Source organism: Pholis gunnellus (genome assembly GCF_910591455.1).
Source record: "Pholis gunnellus genome assembly, chromosome: 5".
NCBI lineage: Eukaryota > Metazoa > Chordata > Actinopteri > Perciformes > Pholidae > Pholis > Pholis gunnellus.
In genome coordinates this window covers 22,906,009-22,923,887 of record NC_136531.1, presented here as the reverse complement: position 1 = coordinate 22,923,887, position 17,879 = coordinate 22,906,009, and the positions used below count along the sequence as shown (strand labels likewise).

At 42.6% G+C, this 17,879-nt stretch overlaps 1 protein-coding gene across 1 annotated transcript in view; it reads left to right on the top strand.

Moving 5' to 3' along the window:
* The window catches only part of mast1a (microtubule associated serine/threonine kinase 1a), a gene marked incomplete at both ends in the record, with an annotated part of 60,605 nt that overhangs the window by 31,436 nt on the left and 11,290 nt on the right, over nt 1-17,879 (top strand). Inside the window, 9 exons of the mRNA XM_079159450.1 lie at nt 3,983-4,143; nt 6,154-6,229; nt 7,973-8,182; nt 8,291-8,392; nt 11,548-11,677; nt 14,236-14,300; nt 14,500-14,576; nt 16,453-16,661; nt 17,319-17,457. Of these exons, the coding sequence (XP_079015576.1) occupies nt 3,983-4,143; nt 6,154-6,229; nt 7,973-8,182; nt 8,291-8,392; nt 11,548-11,677; nt 14,236-14,300; nt 14,500-14,576; nt 16,453-16,661; nt 17,319-17,457 (1,169 nt within the window). The remainder of the gene's footprint in view (nt 1-3,982; nt 4,144-6,153; nt 6,230-7,972; nt 8,183-8,290; nt 8,393-11,547; nt 11,678-14,235; nt 14,301-14,499; nt 14,577-16,452; nt 16,662-17,318; nt 17,458-17,879) is intronic.

Genomic DNA, 17,879 nt, shown 5'->3' with positions numbered 1-17,879 from the left:
ACAATTTCTCTGCACAAGAGAGCTCCCTATACTACGACTGCAGGGGATATTTTCAGCTCAGGTTCAAACTGCACCATCTTTTCATTAAATACATGTGAGAAGTTGAAAACGTTCCTCGATGTGGGTCGCGGCTTATCAGTAAGCCAGACCAGTTGAGAACCACTGTTTTAAAGAATAAGAGTTCCGTTAAGAACCGTTTTCATCCAAAGGACCCCGTTTGGAAGAAAGACTTCTTGAAAGATTGTTGAAAGCATGGCTGTTAACAGAGAACATCCACACACACACCCTCAAAATGTGAATGTGAGCCATGATTGTTGTGGGTTGGTGCACCACATCAGCCCCAGCCTTTTGGGGTTATAGATGAAACCCTTGGAATATAAAAGAGTTCTTAATAGAACCCCCTGGGTGGGTTCTAGGTTAAACCCTTGGAACATGAAAGTGTTCTTAGTAGAATCCCATGGGTGGGTTCTTGATAGCACCCTTAGAAGGGGGAAATGTTCTGGTTGGAGCCTCCAGAGAAGTTTCTGGCTGGAAACATTACATCATAGAAGGGTTCTCTGTAGAACTTTGCATGAGAGGGTTCTGGGTGGAACCTTTCACAGATGGTTCTAGGTGTTACCCTTTATGTTAGGTTCTAGGTAAAACCTTCTGAAAGGTGGAAGCTGTATAATAGGTTCTACCAGGAACAAAAATGGTTCTCCTTTGATTGCAAGCCAAAGAACCATTTATGGTTCTAGTTAACAGCTTAAGACTGTAGCAGCAGTCACCTGAAAAGTCCCCTGAAGTAAAATGCGGGGCCTCTGTTGACTGTTACGCTGTCTTCAAAGAGAGATTCCTTCATGTTTCCCCTCTCCATAGCGTGACAAAAGAAAAACTCATGAAGATCAAACACTGCACTTTCTTTTACAGAAAGGGAACTCTAAAGTGTGGGATCTGCCTTTTTTCTCTTGATAATTTAGCTGCGTAGTCATGAAATCAACAGCCCAAAATGTATGTGAAGTTTTATTTCATCTATTGCTAAAGTGATGAGTTGTTTTTTTGTATCCTCTGCATGAATATGCATCTCTCTCAAATAATTTATTTGCATATATTTCCACGCATTAAATCATGCGCTGCTTGTAAATTTATGTTCTAAAGTTGCATGTTCCACTTTGGTCTCGCTCCGCTTTGAAACAATTACATGCCACACTTGCGGCTAAATGCCATGCATACACAAACAGACACACGCCCCTGTGTTCTTTCACTTTGTACTCGCTGCTGTGAGTCTCAGACGATTATTTCAAAGCATTTTATCGCTGAAGAACATGCTTCACGTGTAAACCCGAAACTAAAAATAGCGCATCAGTTGCTAAGATATGATCGACCTGATTTATGTATTGGGCTTTCTGGGAAAAAAAAGAAAAAAAAGAAGTGGAGCAGAGATAATGGAAATGAAATGTAACCAATTTCTTCCCTGTTCCAATAACTATTTCTCCCTCCATTACTTTATCCCCAGAGAAGCGCAGATGGATGGTAAAGAGGGACAGCAGAGACAAATAGGTGGAAGTCAAACGTGTTTTGAATTAAACAGAGGGACAAAAAAAACAACCAATGTTCACGTTTGTCTGAGTGACGCATAAGAGACTACTCAGAGAAATGAACTCTGCCAAGGCCCATTTGGTAAATAGTCCATTTGAGAAATGGACCTTAATGTGTATGCCACTCAGGTGGAGAGAAGGTGTTGACTCATAATCCAACCCCTGTACACTCCTGCGCCATCTACGAACGCCACCGCTGTCTCTGCGTCTTTGCTGCTCTTCACACATCATTTCTTTCATTGACTTCCTCCCAACGCACCTCCTCACAGCGGCGCATACAGAGAGGCGTACAGTACACTGCAGGCGACTCGTTGATCTCTTTTTACCGGCAGATGAGTCCGAAGATGGTTTCTTGGTCTCACCGTACTCCTCTCCACCTCCGTCGCTCCTCGTCCCCTCCATCCCGTCAGGATTCAGCGCTCTGCTGGTTCTTACACGGGCCATTACTCGCTTGATTAGTTACAGCAGGACCCTTGCATACTGAACAGAGCAGATGAAAGGAGGAGATGCGTGTGTGTGTGTGTGTGTGTGTGTGTGTGTGTGTGTGTGTGTGTGTGTGTGTGGAGGAGTTGCTTAGATGAAGAGGTAGATCAGAACCAAATTTATGCAGGAAAGTGGAGGTAACACACGGATAGAAGATGGAGGAAGTACGGAGAATGAAAAGTTACAGGTGAAGAAAACAGTCAAAATCACGGTTCAATTTTTCTTTTAGCTGATTGGGTTGCTTTGACACTGCTTCATCACGTCACCACAGTTTTATAACAGGACAGATGCAACTGTCGCATCACTCACAAGTTCAGATTTTATTTATCTCAATTCAGCATCTAGTTAAAAATCTGCTAATATGTGTGAACGCTAGGTCTGATAAACAAAGGAACAACCTTTGTCAGTCATCAGAAAGGCGTTTCTTATATATTGGTCTCTTTAGGAAAAAGAGGTCTTTCAACAACAAACACGTTTTCCATCTGTGCCATTTTGTTAAAGTAACATGTGACGCTGAAAATCCCTGAGAGCTGTGAAGAAGCTATATTTTGACATGTATACAGTTTATTTCGGTTACATAATTTCCACTTTGCCAAAAACAATTAGGCCTGAACATTTATACAAATTAAATTAACAGACACTCTCATCACAACCATTTATTAATGAATAATGAATATACAAACACAAATACAGATGCAGATAATGATTACATTTGTTTTATCAAAAAAACAAAAACAGGTTGCTGCTATAGAAATGGGTCCGTTTACAAAAAAGTACCGAATACAGTTTTGATGCTTCAAACTGTTTATTATAGGGGAAGACATTCAGAGACTCATTTTGCATTCTGCTCTGCCATGTGGGAGGAAATATGAAAAAGTGAAAGTGCTAGAAATGGTCACTTTACACTCTTTTCAATGTATTAGTACATATATGTGCAAAAACAAACTATAGGCATCTGTTGAAGCTGACTCACAGGTGATCCAGCCACCATCGTCAGAAAACTGACTTCAGATAATGATGATGATGATTCTCTAAAAGCAAATTTCCTCCATTCCTATTTCCTCTCATACTTTCCACGCATCTCTCTCCACGTCTTCACTGGTTGCAATTAAGTAAATGGAGATGCACCCTGTGACGGCACGAAGGAGCGAGACAGATGTGAGACAGTTTTTCATCTATGACAACGCTCCCATCCAGTGGCATTTACCTCAGTCTCCTTACCCTCTGTGTCTCCAGGGAGCTTCCTAATTGATTATTAAATGATTGACCGGACTGCCTTCACAACATGCTTTTCTGCAGCTTGCAAGTGGCTAAGACCTGAATGGAGTTTCTAATGGATTTTTACAGCAGAAATCGTTGTGTGTCCAACGCCAACCATGGTGTCCCATTGGGAGACGTGTTCATTAAGCCTGCCATTGATCCAGGCTGTTTTTTACCTCACCTGCACTGAAGAAAAAGTGTTCTGTTTAAAGCCGTACAGTGCTGCCACTAACCCCCCACAGAGGCAGCAGTTAACTTTTAGGTGGAGTGACTCTTTCATTCCCTGCAGTCTTTTTGCTCTGGTGTTCAGTCCACATTATTCTGTTTTGCCCTCCTACACTAACTCCTTCTGGATATTTTTCTTTTTTCTCCACCTCTCTCTCTCTTTTCCTTCCTTGTTCTTTTAAGTGAGTCGCCTTTTTGTTTCAGTTCTTTCCACCCACTCATAGTACACCTTGTGCTTTCTTCTTCTTCTTTTTCTTCTCTTATTGTCACCACATTGATTAAGGTGCTCTTGCCACTTGGTATTTTTTGATGTCCTCCTCTCCATCACCGGATACGTTGTTTGTAAACTATTTGTGTTGCAGCAGAAGCTTTTTAAAGAGATGTCACAAAGAGCGGTGCGCAATTTAACCGTGTCTCTTTTTCATGTCTCTCTCCAGTCATCCAGCTCATCCCAGGAGCGTCTGCACCAGCTGCCCTTCCAGCCGACCATGGATGAGCTGCACTTCCTGTCCAAGCACTTTGGCAGCACCGAGAGCATCACGGACGACGATGGGGGCCGTCGCTCGCCGTACATCCGCCCTCGCTCTCGAAGCCTCAGGTGAGAGCACGGCAGGTCATGGGCAAAAGAGAGTGAAGGAAGAAGAGCAACTTGGCATCTGGCCAACTTTTTATATGCGCAATTCCTCCCTGAGAGATATAAGGAAGGTGATGCTGGTTTCTTCTAGTCGCAGGATGCAGCCCCCAGTCGCTGACTCAACAAAAACATAATAATGCTGTGACATTTTTCTCCAGATGCAAAACATTCACGATTCATTGTTTAAGCCATAGGGTTGTTTTCTGACTACAGAAGATGGTGGCAACATTTTCCAAAGGAGATTGTTTGGTGAAGAAAAATAAACAAGGGCAATCAAAATTCATCATGCCAAGCTTACATGAAAGGACATTAGGCTGCCCTTTAAGATTATGAACGGGAAAATTACTGTGCGGGAACAACTTCAATCTGCCGTGAAGAGATGCAGAGGGCTCTCAATCATTTATTTAGAGCGCAGGCCTTTGTCTTGTATAATTCACCTGTCGTTGTGTATGCTCTATTATGGGATTGTCAGTGCTGTTGGATGCTTCATTTTCTGTAGCTGCCATTTAATGTGAGGAGAGACTCCGCTTTTAGCTCTTTATTTCATTGAAGACAATATTTATCCGTATCCTGTGATTTCTAAATGAGGCTAACTAAAAATACAAACATATTTCCTGCTCATGTAAATCTACACATACTGCACATTAGTGCATACTACTTTCATTTATTATCATATCTTAGCAAACAATAGAGGAAGTTTTCAGATCCTTTTACTAAGTGCCACACTATAAAACACTCCATTTACAAGTGGAAGTACTGCATTCAACAAAATGTACTAGTAGGCTGTGTAAAAGTACATAATTGTAGCAAGATGTACTTGAAGTATCCAAAGTATATATTATATTATATGTGAGTATTACTTATGCGTAAGCTGCATTTTCATGGTGGAATACATTAATGTGGAGCCACTATTACCAAAGTTATTGATGATATTCAGTATTTTTGCCAACAAATTCCATGAAAATTCCAAAACATATAATGAACTGACCGTACCAACGTAGAGTTAAGCATTATCTGCGTTGCATTAAAGCAGGAGGCCGAATTAGCAAGCTAGCTAACTAGCTAGCTGTACGTTAGTATTCCACCTCGATTAAGTCGTCACTGCAAAACTTCACTTAGTGAGTCTGTAAGTTGCCGTAAGTCGGTTTAGTTTCCACTGCAGTGAGCTAACTACAACAGTTGCAGTGGCAATGGTACACATAAAAATGGCCGCCGCCATGACCATCCTGCTACGTTGATTTGAACGGGAATGTCCCCTCTACTCCGAATCTATTTCCATATTTCCGCCACTCTTATGAAATCAGTATCAGTCCACCCTCCAGGTCTTTGAGCGTCTCCAGAGTGCAGCAGTTTCTCTATTAGCAGAAGTCTCTGGTGTACGCTGCCTCCAACCACACCTATTATAGCTTCCCCTCTGGAATGCAACATGCCCCCACTGCATACAACTCGTCACTACTTATCAGTATTCAGTTTTCATATTAAGCTCCTCAGCAGCCGCTGCCCTAGATAATCTCTATCTTCTGACTTCAGTCTACAGAATGCCTTCATTGTGTACCTTGACATGCCACATTATTTCTATTCATAACGCATCTTTTCTGCGAAGCTAAACCGTGTTTGCCCACTAGAAATCTTTTTTACAATATGCTTTTGTGAATTCAGCACTGTTTGAGTTTTGGGGGCTTTTTTTATCTGCCACATGTTGATTTTGTGTGTAGGAAAGTGTACATGTTAATATATTTATGCCTGTCTGACGTCAGTACCCCATGCAGTCCACCGGATCCATTAGATAAACTGAGTGTGCTGACTTTCAGATCGCTGGATTAGCATAATGCCCAGACAGGATGGACATGAGGGTGAATTATTGAATTGGAGAATTATTCCTTCATTCAAGTGAAAAACACAGAATTGCGTCTCTGATTTTCTCCGTCAGTGCTGTTTATTACTCTCCTGCTCTGTGTGTTTGTCTCTCTTCAGCCCGGGGCGCTCTCCATCCTGCTATGACAATGAAATAGTGATGATGAACCATGTCTACAAGGAGCGCTTCCCCAAGGTCAGCCTCACACAAACAAATACACAAAGTGTAACCTGTGCATCCATGCACACGTCTAATACGCACACAGACAACATGCATGCAGTCAGTGGCCACTTCTTTTGCTGAATGACATTTAAAACTTTTGGTAGATTTTTTGTTTTGTTTCCAGAGACATTATTTATAACGGCAGGATTCTGACCTTTTTGATGATGTCCAGAACAACAAGTAAACAACGCTAACAATCATACGCCAGAACCGAGGAGGGCTCCAGGCGAAAAAGTTGATCTGACAGCACTTGCTCGCTGATGTAGGGAGCGTAGTGGTGGGGGGTTGTGTGCAAGGTGAAGATCAGAAAGGCTGCTGCATTTTGGAACAGTTGGAGGGATGTGACCTCCTGCAAAATGATACAAGCTCACAAGACATCGCTGTCTACTCTAGAGATGTCTATGCCTAGAGCAACGCTAGGGTAGTTTTAAAAATAACAAACAGGCCTTATCTATAAATTGTTAGATGAGCAAATTTCTGCATAAATTAAATTTTCCTGATCATTTTCCACAAGTAAACACAACAGGTAAACCAGACATTTTGAAATTGAATCAAAATAAGTACATTGAGGTGAAGTTAACAGACAGTTTTATTTTTTCTCTCATCAATAAAATAAACAGAATGAGACGCTAGCCTTTCCATATAAGATTCAATGTCATGAGCTACAATTATCAGAACAATACGAACATTCATGTGGCTCGAAGGTGCCCTGCAGATATGAACCTTGAATAAAAGACTATCGGAGAAATTTATACGGCGACCCTCATAAAATCTCGTGTGACCCTCCTGAGGGTCGCGACCCAGTCTTTTGAAATGACTGATGTATCCCATATAACTGAAGTGTCCCGGTTTTTACTCTCGACCGCGGGACCTTTGTTGTACGTCACACATCCTGATCCTGCTGTTCAAAGCTGTCATCTCTTTATTTGTTGTTACTATCAAAGAGGCTTACCGCCCTCTTCTGACCTCCAACATTAAGACAGCTCTCGGTTGGAGGGCGGCCTCTGAGATTTTATTTCGCCGCTCTCTGTGAGCTGTTGACACGGCAGTGTGTGAAAACTCCTGGAGGCCGTCTACGTCTGAGATGCTCGACCTGACCCATGAGTCACTGATCATGAGCAAAAAATCAATCAGATCACGTATCTTGCTCCGGGGCCAGTACGTAATCAAACCGTAAGCTAACCTCCTTGAAGCAGCCTGCGTGCGTTATATGCTGAGAAATAAACACACGACTCGATGTCTGAGAGGAAAGAGTATTTTCTATGAAGAGGGAAATGTGTGTCGGGAAATATACATCACTTGCCTGTACACACACACACACACACACACACACACACACACCATGTGCATATTCACAGTAATGCATTGTGAAGCCGTGCTAACAAGGCTTCCCACACACAATTGCACACTTGAAAGGACTGAGAATAAAGGCTCAACATTGCTGCATTCTTGCCGCCATTATAAGGAGGTTAATTAGCAGTTGAATATCTGAAATAGGTGTTTATATCCATCAATTGACAGCTCTACAACACACACACAAACATGACGTACAGTAGTCAAGGTATTGTAACCGCGAGGATGTCCCAATCAGAGCGCATCAGAGATGTGATTGTGCTTCACGGCTGCGATGACAGGTGGCGAGATACACCGCCCGAAAACCTTTCGGTACTGGCACCATGATAACTGACTGTTAACCGCCATCTTGCATTCACTTAGGCCACGGCTCAGATGGAGGAGAGGCTGGCAGAGTTCATCCACAACTACTGCCCAGAGAGTGTGCTGCCACTGGCCGACGGCGTCCTCAGCTTCATCCACCACCAGGTAGCCGAGCTGTCCAGGGACTGCCTGACCAAGTCACGCGAGGGCCTCATCACCAGCGTCTACTTCTGTGAGCTGCAGGAGAACCTGGAGAAGCTGCTGAATGACGTGAGTCGCGCAGGTGGAGAGGAACGTCAACTATAATCGAAACATCCAGCGCATGTCTAACTGACCCGACCTGTCTCTCTGTCTTTCCTGTCTCTGCCTCGCTCTCAGGCCTACGAGCGCTCCGAGAGTTCGGAGCTCACCTTCATCATTGAGCTGGTCAAAAAGCTCTTCATCATCATATCTCGTCCAGCCAGGCTCCTCGAGTGTTTGGTGAGTCAACATCTCCAAGATCCTTTTCATTTTGAAGGCCTTTTGATATTCGGAGTATGTTTTGCTTCATCTGTTGGGAAAGTCTCCCTGAGTCCTCGCACATTTAAATAGAGGGTCGACTCCTTCACTGAATTTGTATCATAGCATGTTTTCAGAGCTGTGCTGTGAATCCTAAAAGGGATACTGACTGTAAGGCGTTTTAATCTTTGACATTGCGTTTGTTTTACTTGCGACAAATAAATAGACCTGATGTCATAGTTTGATGGGGGCACAGGGATCTCAGATAAAGGGGATTTATTTGTACACCAGGAATGTACACTTCATTAAAACATACCTGCATGCAATCTTTTTAAAAGCAGAGGCAAGGTGTGCCCACACCTCCACAACTAACCATTGTGCCCTAGACCTTTGCTGCAAAAGAAAGAATAAATAAGTAAATAAAGATAAGATTGAGAATATTTCCATAATAAAAGGGAAAAAACTGTACACGTAACACAACTGTTGCTGCCTTTCAAACAATATTATGTACACGTACATTTCAGTCCACCATATCAGCTGCTAGAACAAAAGGATGTTAACCCACCTTTGTTTATTCAAGAGTGATTCATATCATAATTTGTTTTGCAGAGCTGCCTTCAGAAGAACTTGAATAGATTTGAGTTTCTTGTACTCAGACACAAGAAAGTGACGAGTCCCATTTAGAGTCAGATAGACCATAAAGCAGGGTATGCTTTAGGGTGTGGCTACTTGTGATTGACAGGTCGATACCAAGGCGTTAGTCTGGGTATTGTCTGTGTTTTCATCTTAGAGCTTTAACCCTTTCACCGTGTGTTTTCAGTTCATCAAAGCTAACTGTAACATTTGTGTCGCCTGAAAACATCATGGTCAGCGTTCGGTTGTACTTGGCTCCACCCTCTCGTGTCACTTCTGGTTGCAAAAAACCAAGATGGCGACGGCCAAAATGCCGAAATGAAGGCCTCAAATATACGTTTAATAAGTCTTTGGTAGGATTTCCCATTTCGTTGATTTAACACAGTACCAGAGTTGTACTCTCTGCCTCCTTTTTGCACTTGTGTTGCATATTCACTACGACCCCTTTCATTCAGAAATGACTGCTAATGTACACCTGCTTCCAGTAAATGTAGATTCACCGTCAGCATTCTCGATACATTAGATTTGAATGTATGAATCTAGCGTATTTTGCAGTAGAGGTCATTGTTTTGTTACAGCTGTGTCACACTGCACTTCTCCGTAGGTGCAGAAGAGTATGAGCTCATCGCCGCAGGATACCTTTCCAACTTTACTAAGAACTGTAAAATATTCTTTCCACCCCCGCTTCTTTGTCGATCTTCTCTGCGGCGCATCCAACCAGCTGGGAGACGGGCCGTGTCCTTGACGTGTTGATCCATACAGAACACAACTCACTTCAACTTACCAAGTCATAACCAGCCTCTCTGTATGCACGGTAGGCTCAGCCATACCTGGACACCAGCTCACAGATTGATGGCCTCGCGTCTTCGTCTCCGGCGTGGTCCCTCCTCCAACCACCCCCTGGCTCATCTTTCCGTCGCCAAGGCGACCGTCAGAGGAGGTCGATAGGGTCAGGCAGAATGCGGAGAGGACTTCAGATCCTCACCATCCTTAGATCAGAGAGGAGGAGACACGCACACAGATAAAATGGTGTCCGCGGGCTCCAAGTTCGTTTAGCATTCAAGTCAGCTGCAAGTTGTGATTTGGTGAAAATGTCACACAGACAGTAGGCTGTTAGCTGCAGGGATATTATCCTTGAGCGGAGCAAGCTATCAGAGAGGCAGGTTAATTCCCCCACTCCGTGCTCTCCCTCTCTCTCTTTTTTCTCCGGTCGAGGGGAGCAGATATGAGGAAGGAAATGATCCCAGCTGCCCCGGGCTCTGCTTTCTAATCAAAATGTTATTCCACCAACAGGAATGAAACAGAATCCCACAGGACACCACAAGAGACTGTTTCATTGGGGGGAAGAAAGCAATTTCAAGTTGGGAGGTGTATTAACACTGATTGTGTTTGTTTGACAGCCCCATAGCGGTGTTTGGTCATGAATTTGTGAAGTAAATTCCAGTTTTGGTGGTTATATGTTGGGCACACCTGGAATTACCGAAATGCATTCATGAGAAGTGACACTATTTAATATCAGTTCAGTTATCACGTATCTGTGTTTCCGCTAACTAGGAAGTGGTTCATGGTTCATTACCCTGCTGTAAAAAATAATCATTATTGTGATAGACTGTGGTACGTTCTCTTGTAAAATGCTGACAACGCGTTGTTTCTGACCGATACTGGATGTTTGTAGCTGTTGCAGATATTTTGGAGTATAAAAAATAAGATAACAATAATTTGGTATCGATAATCAATGTCTGTCCGTGAGATTTTGGGTTTTTGACTGCTGGTTTGAAAATCATGGACTCCGTGATGTGACCTTTTTTTGCTATATCCAACTAATCAAGTAATTGAAAAAAATAACCTCCAGATTAATTGACAATAAAAATGATCATTAGTTGCAGCCCTAAATGAACTACAGTAGTGAGTCCAGCTTTCCTTAAAACCATGTTTGCCGCTTTCTTACTCTTCAGTTACAAATATATCATGATATATATTAAACAGTTTACTCACCTAAATCATGATACCATCATGACTGTGGGCAGAACATCATGAAAGTTTGATATCATGAGATACCTACAGGTTACCAGTCTTACTCAGCAGTACGATCGTTTGAAAAGCCTTCAGTCCCTTACAACTTTCATCTTGATCTCAGATGAAAATGTGTTTGAGAGGATTAATGCAATCTTCCCACACATTAAACGCTTAGTAGCAAGTGCTGATTTTGAAGTGGCAATCATCTGGCGTTGACAGGAGGCTGATTAGAGTTTAGTGAGTTCACTTCCAAAGATGACGTGTCTCCAGCACTGGTGTTTAAACCTACCTGAAGGTGTTAAAACTCTGCCGTTGTGGACTTGGAAGATATTTTCTACTGCTGAAAGTTAAATAAGCAGCGATGATTTTCACTGTGCTACACACACACTATATTTGAATTCTGGCGGTAGATCTTCAGCTGTAACAGTTTAAGCCTTATTTATATTGTAACTTCCTATGGCACTGAAATGTTTCCCCTCCATTGATAGGAGTTCAACCCTGAAGAGTTTTACCATCTGCTGGAGGCAGCGGAGGACCACGCCAAGGAGGGACAACTGATGAAGGCGGACATCCCTCGATACATCATCAGCCAGTTGGGGCTGACCAGAGACCTGGAGGGTAAGAGACAGAGAGAAAGAAAAATATATCTTTAGCGGGTTTTGTTGAACGAATGAAGATTCTCACTGAAATGTGATTCACTCGTCTTTTATTTCTTCTGTTAGACATTGGCTGGTCCCTTGTAATATTTATAGACTGAGGAATTAGTGAAATGGTCTTGCGTTGGATTCAAACAACCCACACAACACTAACAACACTTAGAGGAATAGTTTAACATTGTGGAAAATGCATTTGTCCATTTTGTTTCCAAGAGTTAGATGAGAATATTGATACCACTCATGACTGTGCGTTTAGCACGGAGCTTTAGCCAGGAGGTGATTAGCTTAGCTTAGCATAAAGACCGAAGGCCGTGGGAAACTCCCACTATTTCTTGACCAACTATGGCAAGGCACAAGGACTTAATCACTAGATAAAAGTAATTACATCCTAAAACTTCCTCTTGTTTTCATTATAGTGTGTTAATTAGGGATCTTAAGAGGTGCTAAAGTGGATCTCTCAAACACAGAGCCAGGCTGGCTCTTTCCCCATGCCTCCAGTTTGAGCTGAGCTAAATCTCTCCCGGCTCTAGCTCCATACCCAGTGGACATGGAAGGAGTCCTACTCCTCCTTGGAGTCATAGCTGAAGAGTCACAGACACAGACATATTTTTTACATGAAGTGTGTCTTACTGAGGACATTATCGCTGATGTGCATCGCAAACATGTCCATAATATATATATCTTATAACACAAAAACTTGCCTGAGAATAATCACGTTTGTTTAAGTTTCCTCCAGAACCAAAGTAATCCAGTGAGAGCTGGTGTGTACATTCGCGGGTACTTTGCAACTAGGAACCGCTAACAGCTAATTTGGCATACTTTAAATGGTGCCAATTTGTCAAAACACAGCCCTCCGCTAACTAACTGACTCCATGGCAACATCACATCTGTGAGATGATCGAACTTAGATCACGATTATCCCCCAAATTAATGGAAGTAAGTAACTCAAAGAATAAATAATATAGAATTTTAATGTTGCACGATCAGTGTTTTTCTGACACGGACACTCTCCTCTATCCATTCATATACTGTACAGATAATTACAGACAATAAAGTCAATTTGAACATCCCTGCTTTATCCCTCTGTGACCCGTCTGACGTTACTCTAGCGGGCTCATTCTTGAAAAGAAGCGCTCGTCGTCCAATAGCTAAGAAAATGTAATTGTTGCAGAAATCTCCCAATGTCAAAGGTTTTAGATACCTAACATGGATTTTGCTATGGTGTTCCTGAAAGTCTTGGGTGTCTTAATGTGCTATTTCAGAGGGATGTTTGATTGTTTTTTATTGATCTGAGTGGTAAAGTCTTGTTAAATATAGCACCAAATCTGTGCAACAAATGATGTTAACACATAAATAGCCGCAGCATTTTATGACATGACGTGAGCATGGGAATAGCTATCGCAGACTTTCTTCATAACGTTTTACATTCTAAGTGACGATCACTTTCACAATTTCTTACAACGAATTGATTGATGTTTATTTTTGATATATGACCAGAAAAATCTTCAGGTTCCCATCTTTCATCTTTCAGATGATGTACACCACTTCTATGTGACATCTCTTCCTAAAGACCCCCGCAGTCTGTGTACGTGTACAGGTGTGCGTGGGTCTCTTAGGGTTAAGCTATCGATCAGCGTTTCTGGTTGTTCAGCACCAGGATGTACGAGAGGAGACTGGACGGATCATTTGCTGGCTGGTGGCGCGGTGGCGTCGGCGTCTTTCATTAATCATCATGTCTCACATTTCTTCTTCACATCTGCTCAGCCGCTCCGGGTCTCATCCATCAGGAGCTGTTCATCAGCCGATGGGTTAAATGGCCCTGAATGACTCCTCACAATGAACCTCTGCCATTTTATTTCCATGGAAAATACGCGCCTGCCAGGCCTTTCTCAGCTCATCTCTGCTAACAACGTGCACACTTGATATCTTGGTCTTGCACTTTCTTTTTGCACCTACACCGTCACGCATAGACACACCCAGGCGCACCCACGTAACTGCTTGCACACTTTCGCACTTCCTTTTCTCGGCTCCTCACAGAGACCACAGAGACAAGATCGGTTGTTTTCAGCGTCGGAGAGAAAAACCGAGTGTCAGCTCAGTGACTTTTATTCAGCTAATATCCACAGAGCGGCTTCGAAAAAACACTTTGCAAAGTTAATTATCAGTCAATTATTTCCCTGCTTCGACAAAACAGTGCTGTAATCAGTGTATTCCAGCAGCTGTCACATACAAGAGTGGAAGAACACTGGAAATTAGCCGCCAGTGCTGCTCAGGGAAGGAGAAGGTACAAAGTGAGGGGGACGGGCCGCTGAAGAAGACAAGAAAAATGAATAGGAAGACGCAATTTGAGCTTTTTCTTTCTTTGTTCTGACACATTTGTCCCTTTATCCATTTTCTTTAAGATGTCTGAGCAGCTGCAATTTTATTTTCTTATCTGCTCACAGCAGTGTGGGAGGCCTGCTGTTTTAGCTTGAAACATGGTCACCAGGCATGCTCGTTAACATACATGTTTCTCAACAGAAATCGGCCTCGACAGCTACGACAGTGAGGGTCCACACACTCCAGAGACCGATGACTCGGCAGAGGTGAAGCACAAACAAACAGACGGATCTGTGTTCACATGTATCCACACGCAGCATGATCACACACACACACACACACACACACACACACACACACACACACACACACACGTCAAATCATCAAAGATACAGCGACATTTGAACATTTAATTGAAACAGCCTTTGTGATGATTTCAATTATGATTTTAAATTGTGTCACCAGGGAAAAGGGAGAACCATCAAGCCACCGAGTGAAGAAGATTTTCAGAGCATCAAGCTGATCAGCAATGGAGCTTATGGGTAAGTGATGGATTGAAACCTCATTGACTCCACATAGAAATCATATCAAGAACAACTCTTGACTTTTCCTCAAAACAATGTGGGAGACTGTCGAGACGGTGAGTGTGTTCAAGGTCAACAATCAGCATTCATGCTCAGTGTCATATGGTGCTTCATGAAGAACTGATAAAAAAGACCAATAGAAGATGCAACACAATAGCAGAACCGGGAATAAAACTATCCCAATAATACTACTGCTACTACAGAATCTATGCTCTGATGATAGAAGTACAAGATGTTTCCACGGCCATAAACCAGCTGCTTTGAATGAAAGAAACCAGTCTAAACAAATTCAGATTCAGTATTCTGTATCAGTCAGTAGGAAACCCACCAATATGCTTCCTTGATATGTTAAAGCTACAGCTGCTAACTTTGATGAAAAAAAACTTTTTGTCATGTTTAACTGTCACTATAGCCGGTCAGTAGTACATGAGACATATGATGTGAGATAAGAATCAGGGTCCTCTGCCTCCTTTTAGAACGTTTACTCCAGTCGGTGGGCGGTGTTTGGTTTCGCCTCGTCTGTTTTTAACATGACGACCGGGTCGCAAACCCATTTTACAAAATATGTATATAAAATATGTTCCTGAAACATCTGAGGTAGGAAATCGGCAATACAGTAACAAAATATTGATTCATATTTGATCAGTGCTGCCAAGTTTGACAGTTTGATCGGAGTTGATGAGCTTCACGAGCAGTGATTGACGGCTGCTTTAGAGACCTCCGTACCCTTTTTGGCGCGGTGGCATCTTGCCAATGCTTTTGGCAGCACTGAAAGTAGACAGAGGAACATGACTTTATCACAGATTATCTGTCTCATATACTACTCAGGATATAGTCACAGTTTGAGCAAAAAGGTATTTTTCTAAAGTTACCTAATTTAGCTTCAATGCATATGTAAAAAGGTATGTTGAAAGATACTCGTGTCAAATGTTAATTGATTATCAGAACGATGCTATGTATTGTTTAGCAAGATACTTAAAGAGGCAGACAAAAGACAAACAAAGACTGACTTCATTGTTTACATGAAACATTTAGCCGGTTAGGTGAGGAAGCCTGTAGGATGGAGAAGCAGACCTATATCAGGATAAACGTCTGCCATGTGCTGCATACATTATTTAACATGTTGCACACACTGTAAAGACATTTTGACCTGAGATTATATCATTGTGTGCATATAACATTGTGATTGATTTAAACTTAATGTTTTCTTTGGATTTTGGTTTTGAGTTATGATATTTGAGCTGTGGTCAGTTAGAGCGGTTGTCCACCAATCACAAGGTTGGTGGAATCATCCCTGGCCCCCGAGTCAACATGTCGAAGTGTCCTTGGGCAAGACGCTGAACCCCAAATTGCTGCGTGTGCGTTTGAATGTTTATCGCTCCTGATGAGCAGGTGGCACCTTGTATGGTAGCCTCTGCCACCAGTGTATGAATGCGTGCGGGAAGGGTGAAGGCTGGCTTGTGTTGAATAGCGCTTTGAGTGGTCACTAAGAACATAGCAGGACCGTATATTTAGCATGACACAGCAAAAAAAAATCATCCTGGCACGGAGAATAACTAAAGCACCAATACCCAAAGAGACTTTAAAGGGAAACTTTTTAAAAAGACACTTTCTGACACCGGTCTGTAGAATACTTTGAAGGCACTTAAAGTGTGCTGTTCAACTTACAAGCAATCATTGGGGATTTTAACACTGTAACGTGTGGTCTCACTCAATACACTTCGTAATGGTCTCACCTCTGCCTCACCTTGCTTTCTTTCCTCCATACTCCACCTCGGCACCGCCAGTCCCTTCAGGTTTCACTCTCGGCTCTTCTGTCTCACCTTCTCTCCAGTGCCGTCTACCTGGTGCGACACAGGGAGATGCGTCAGCGCTTTGCCATGAAAAAGATCAACAAGCAGAATCTGATCCTGAGGAACCAGATCCAGCAGGCGTTCGTGGAGAGGGACATCCTCACCTTCGCGGAGAATCCGTTCGTCGTCTCCATGTTCTGCTCCTTTGAGACGCGGAGACATCTGTGCATGGTCATGGAATATGTTGAAGGTGAGGGAATCCGATTCGGTTTGGTTGCAGACTCTCATTACACTGAGAAAGGATTTATGATTCATGAGGCCACTCTTGTTCTTTTCGCCCTTCCTTTTCCTGCGTCAGGCGTATGAAGAAATGTTAGATCGGGTTTCCGTCCTTCGCACTTCATTTATTTAATGCTGATAAAAGTGTCTGCTGGACTCTTGAATAGCCGATAATGATTTTGTCTGCTCACATTTAGGAAAATGAAAGTAATATGCTGGAGACGAGACTCTTATTTCATTATCGCAATGATTATCCACCATGAAAGTCGAACAAGGGCAGTAGAGGCAGGACATTGAGGCGTCCCTGGCAGCGGCAGCTCTCTACATTGAGGCATGATGGGTAGTTTGAGTGAATTGTGTGGTGATAAACGTGCTTTAGGTGGATTACAAGCCAAAAAAACCAACAGGAACACTATTATTATGAATCACATAATATGATGCTATTCTGCTTAATCGGAGGATCAATTTACGTCATCCTGAAGACTTTCTGTGCTTCAGTTACGTTTGTCTGAATAGTTTTCATCCAACACTTCTCAAGCAGGAACACTGCCTTTCCTTTCTGAATTGTGAAATGGATAACTCCACTCACACGCTTAAACACTAACTTGCGGTGTTTCTGTGTTCTCAGGCGGTGACTGTGCCACTTTGTTGAAGAACATCGGGGCCCTGCCTGTGGAGCTGGCGAGGATGTACTTCGCTGAGACCGTTCTAGCCCTGGAATACCTGCACAACTATGGCATCGTCCATAGAGACCTGAAACCTGACAAGTGAGTGTTTAAAGCTGCAATATCAACAAATTGTTTTGGTTTTACAGCCAGCAGCCTAACTGCTTTGGGTCAATCTTCCCTCTCTCATCAGCATTGTTTGCAGCTACATCCCTACAGGTCTGAAAAGTAAAGCCAATGCGGAATTGGCTGATTGTATAGAAGTCTATGAGAAAATGACCCTACTTCTCACTTCATTTCTTACCTCAGTGAACATTGTAAACATGAGTTTATGGGGAAAGAAAATCTATTAATGCTGTTTTAAAAGTCTTGTCTGGTGTCCATGAAGACAGGTCAGCATAGCTAAATAAGGAAAAGAGAACTGTTTGGCACACTCCCTTTACATAGGACAATAGATATGAAGTATTCATGGAATCTAATGTAGCCGTCATGACACGGGTAGTGCTGGTAAAAGCCTTTGTTTT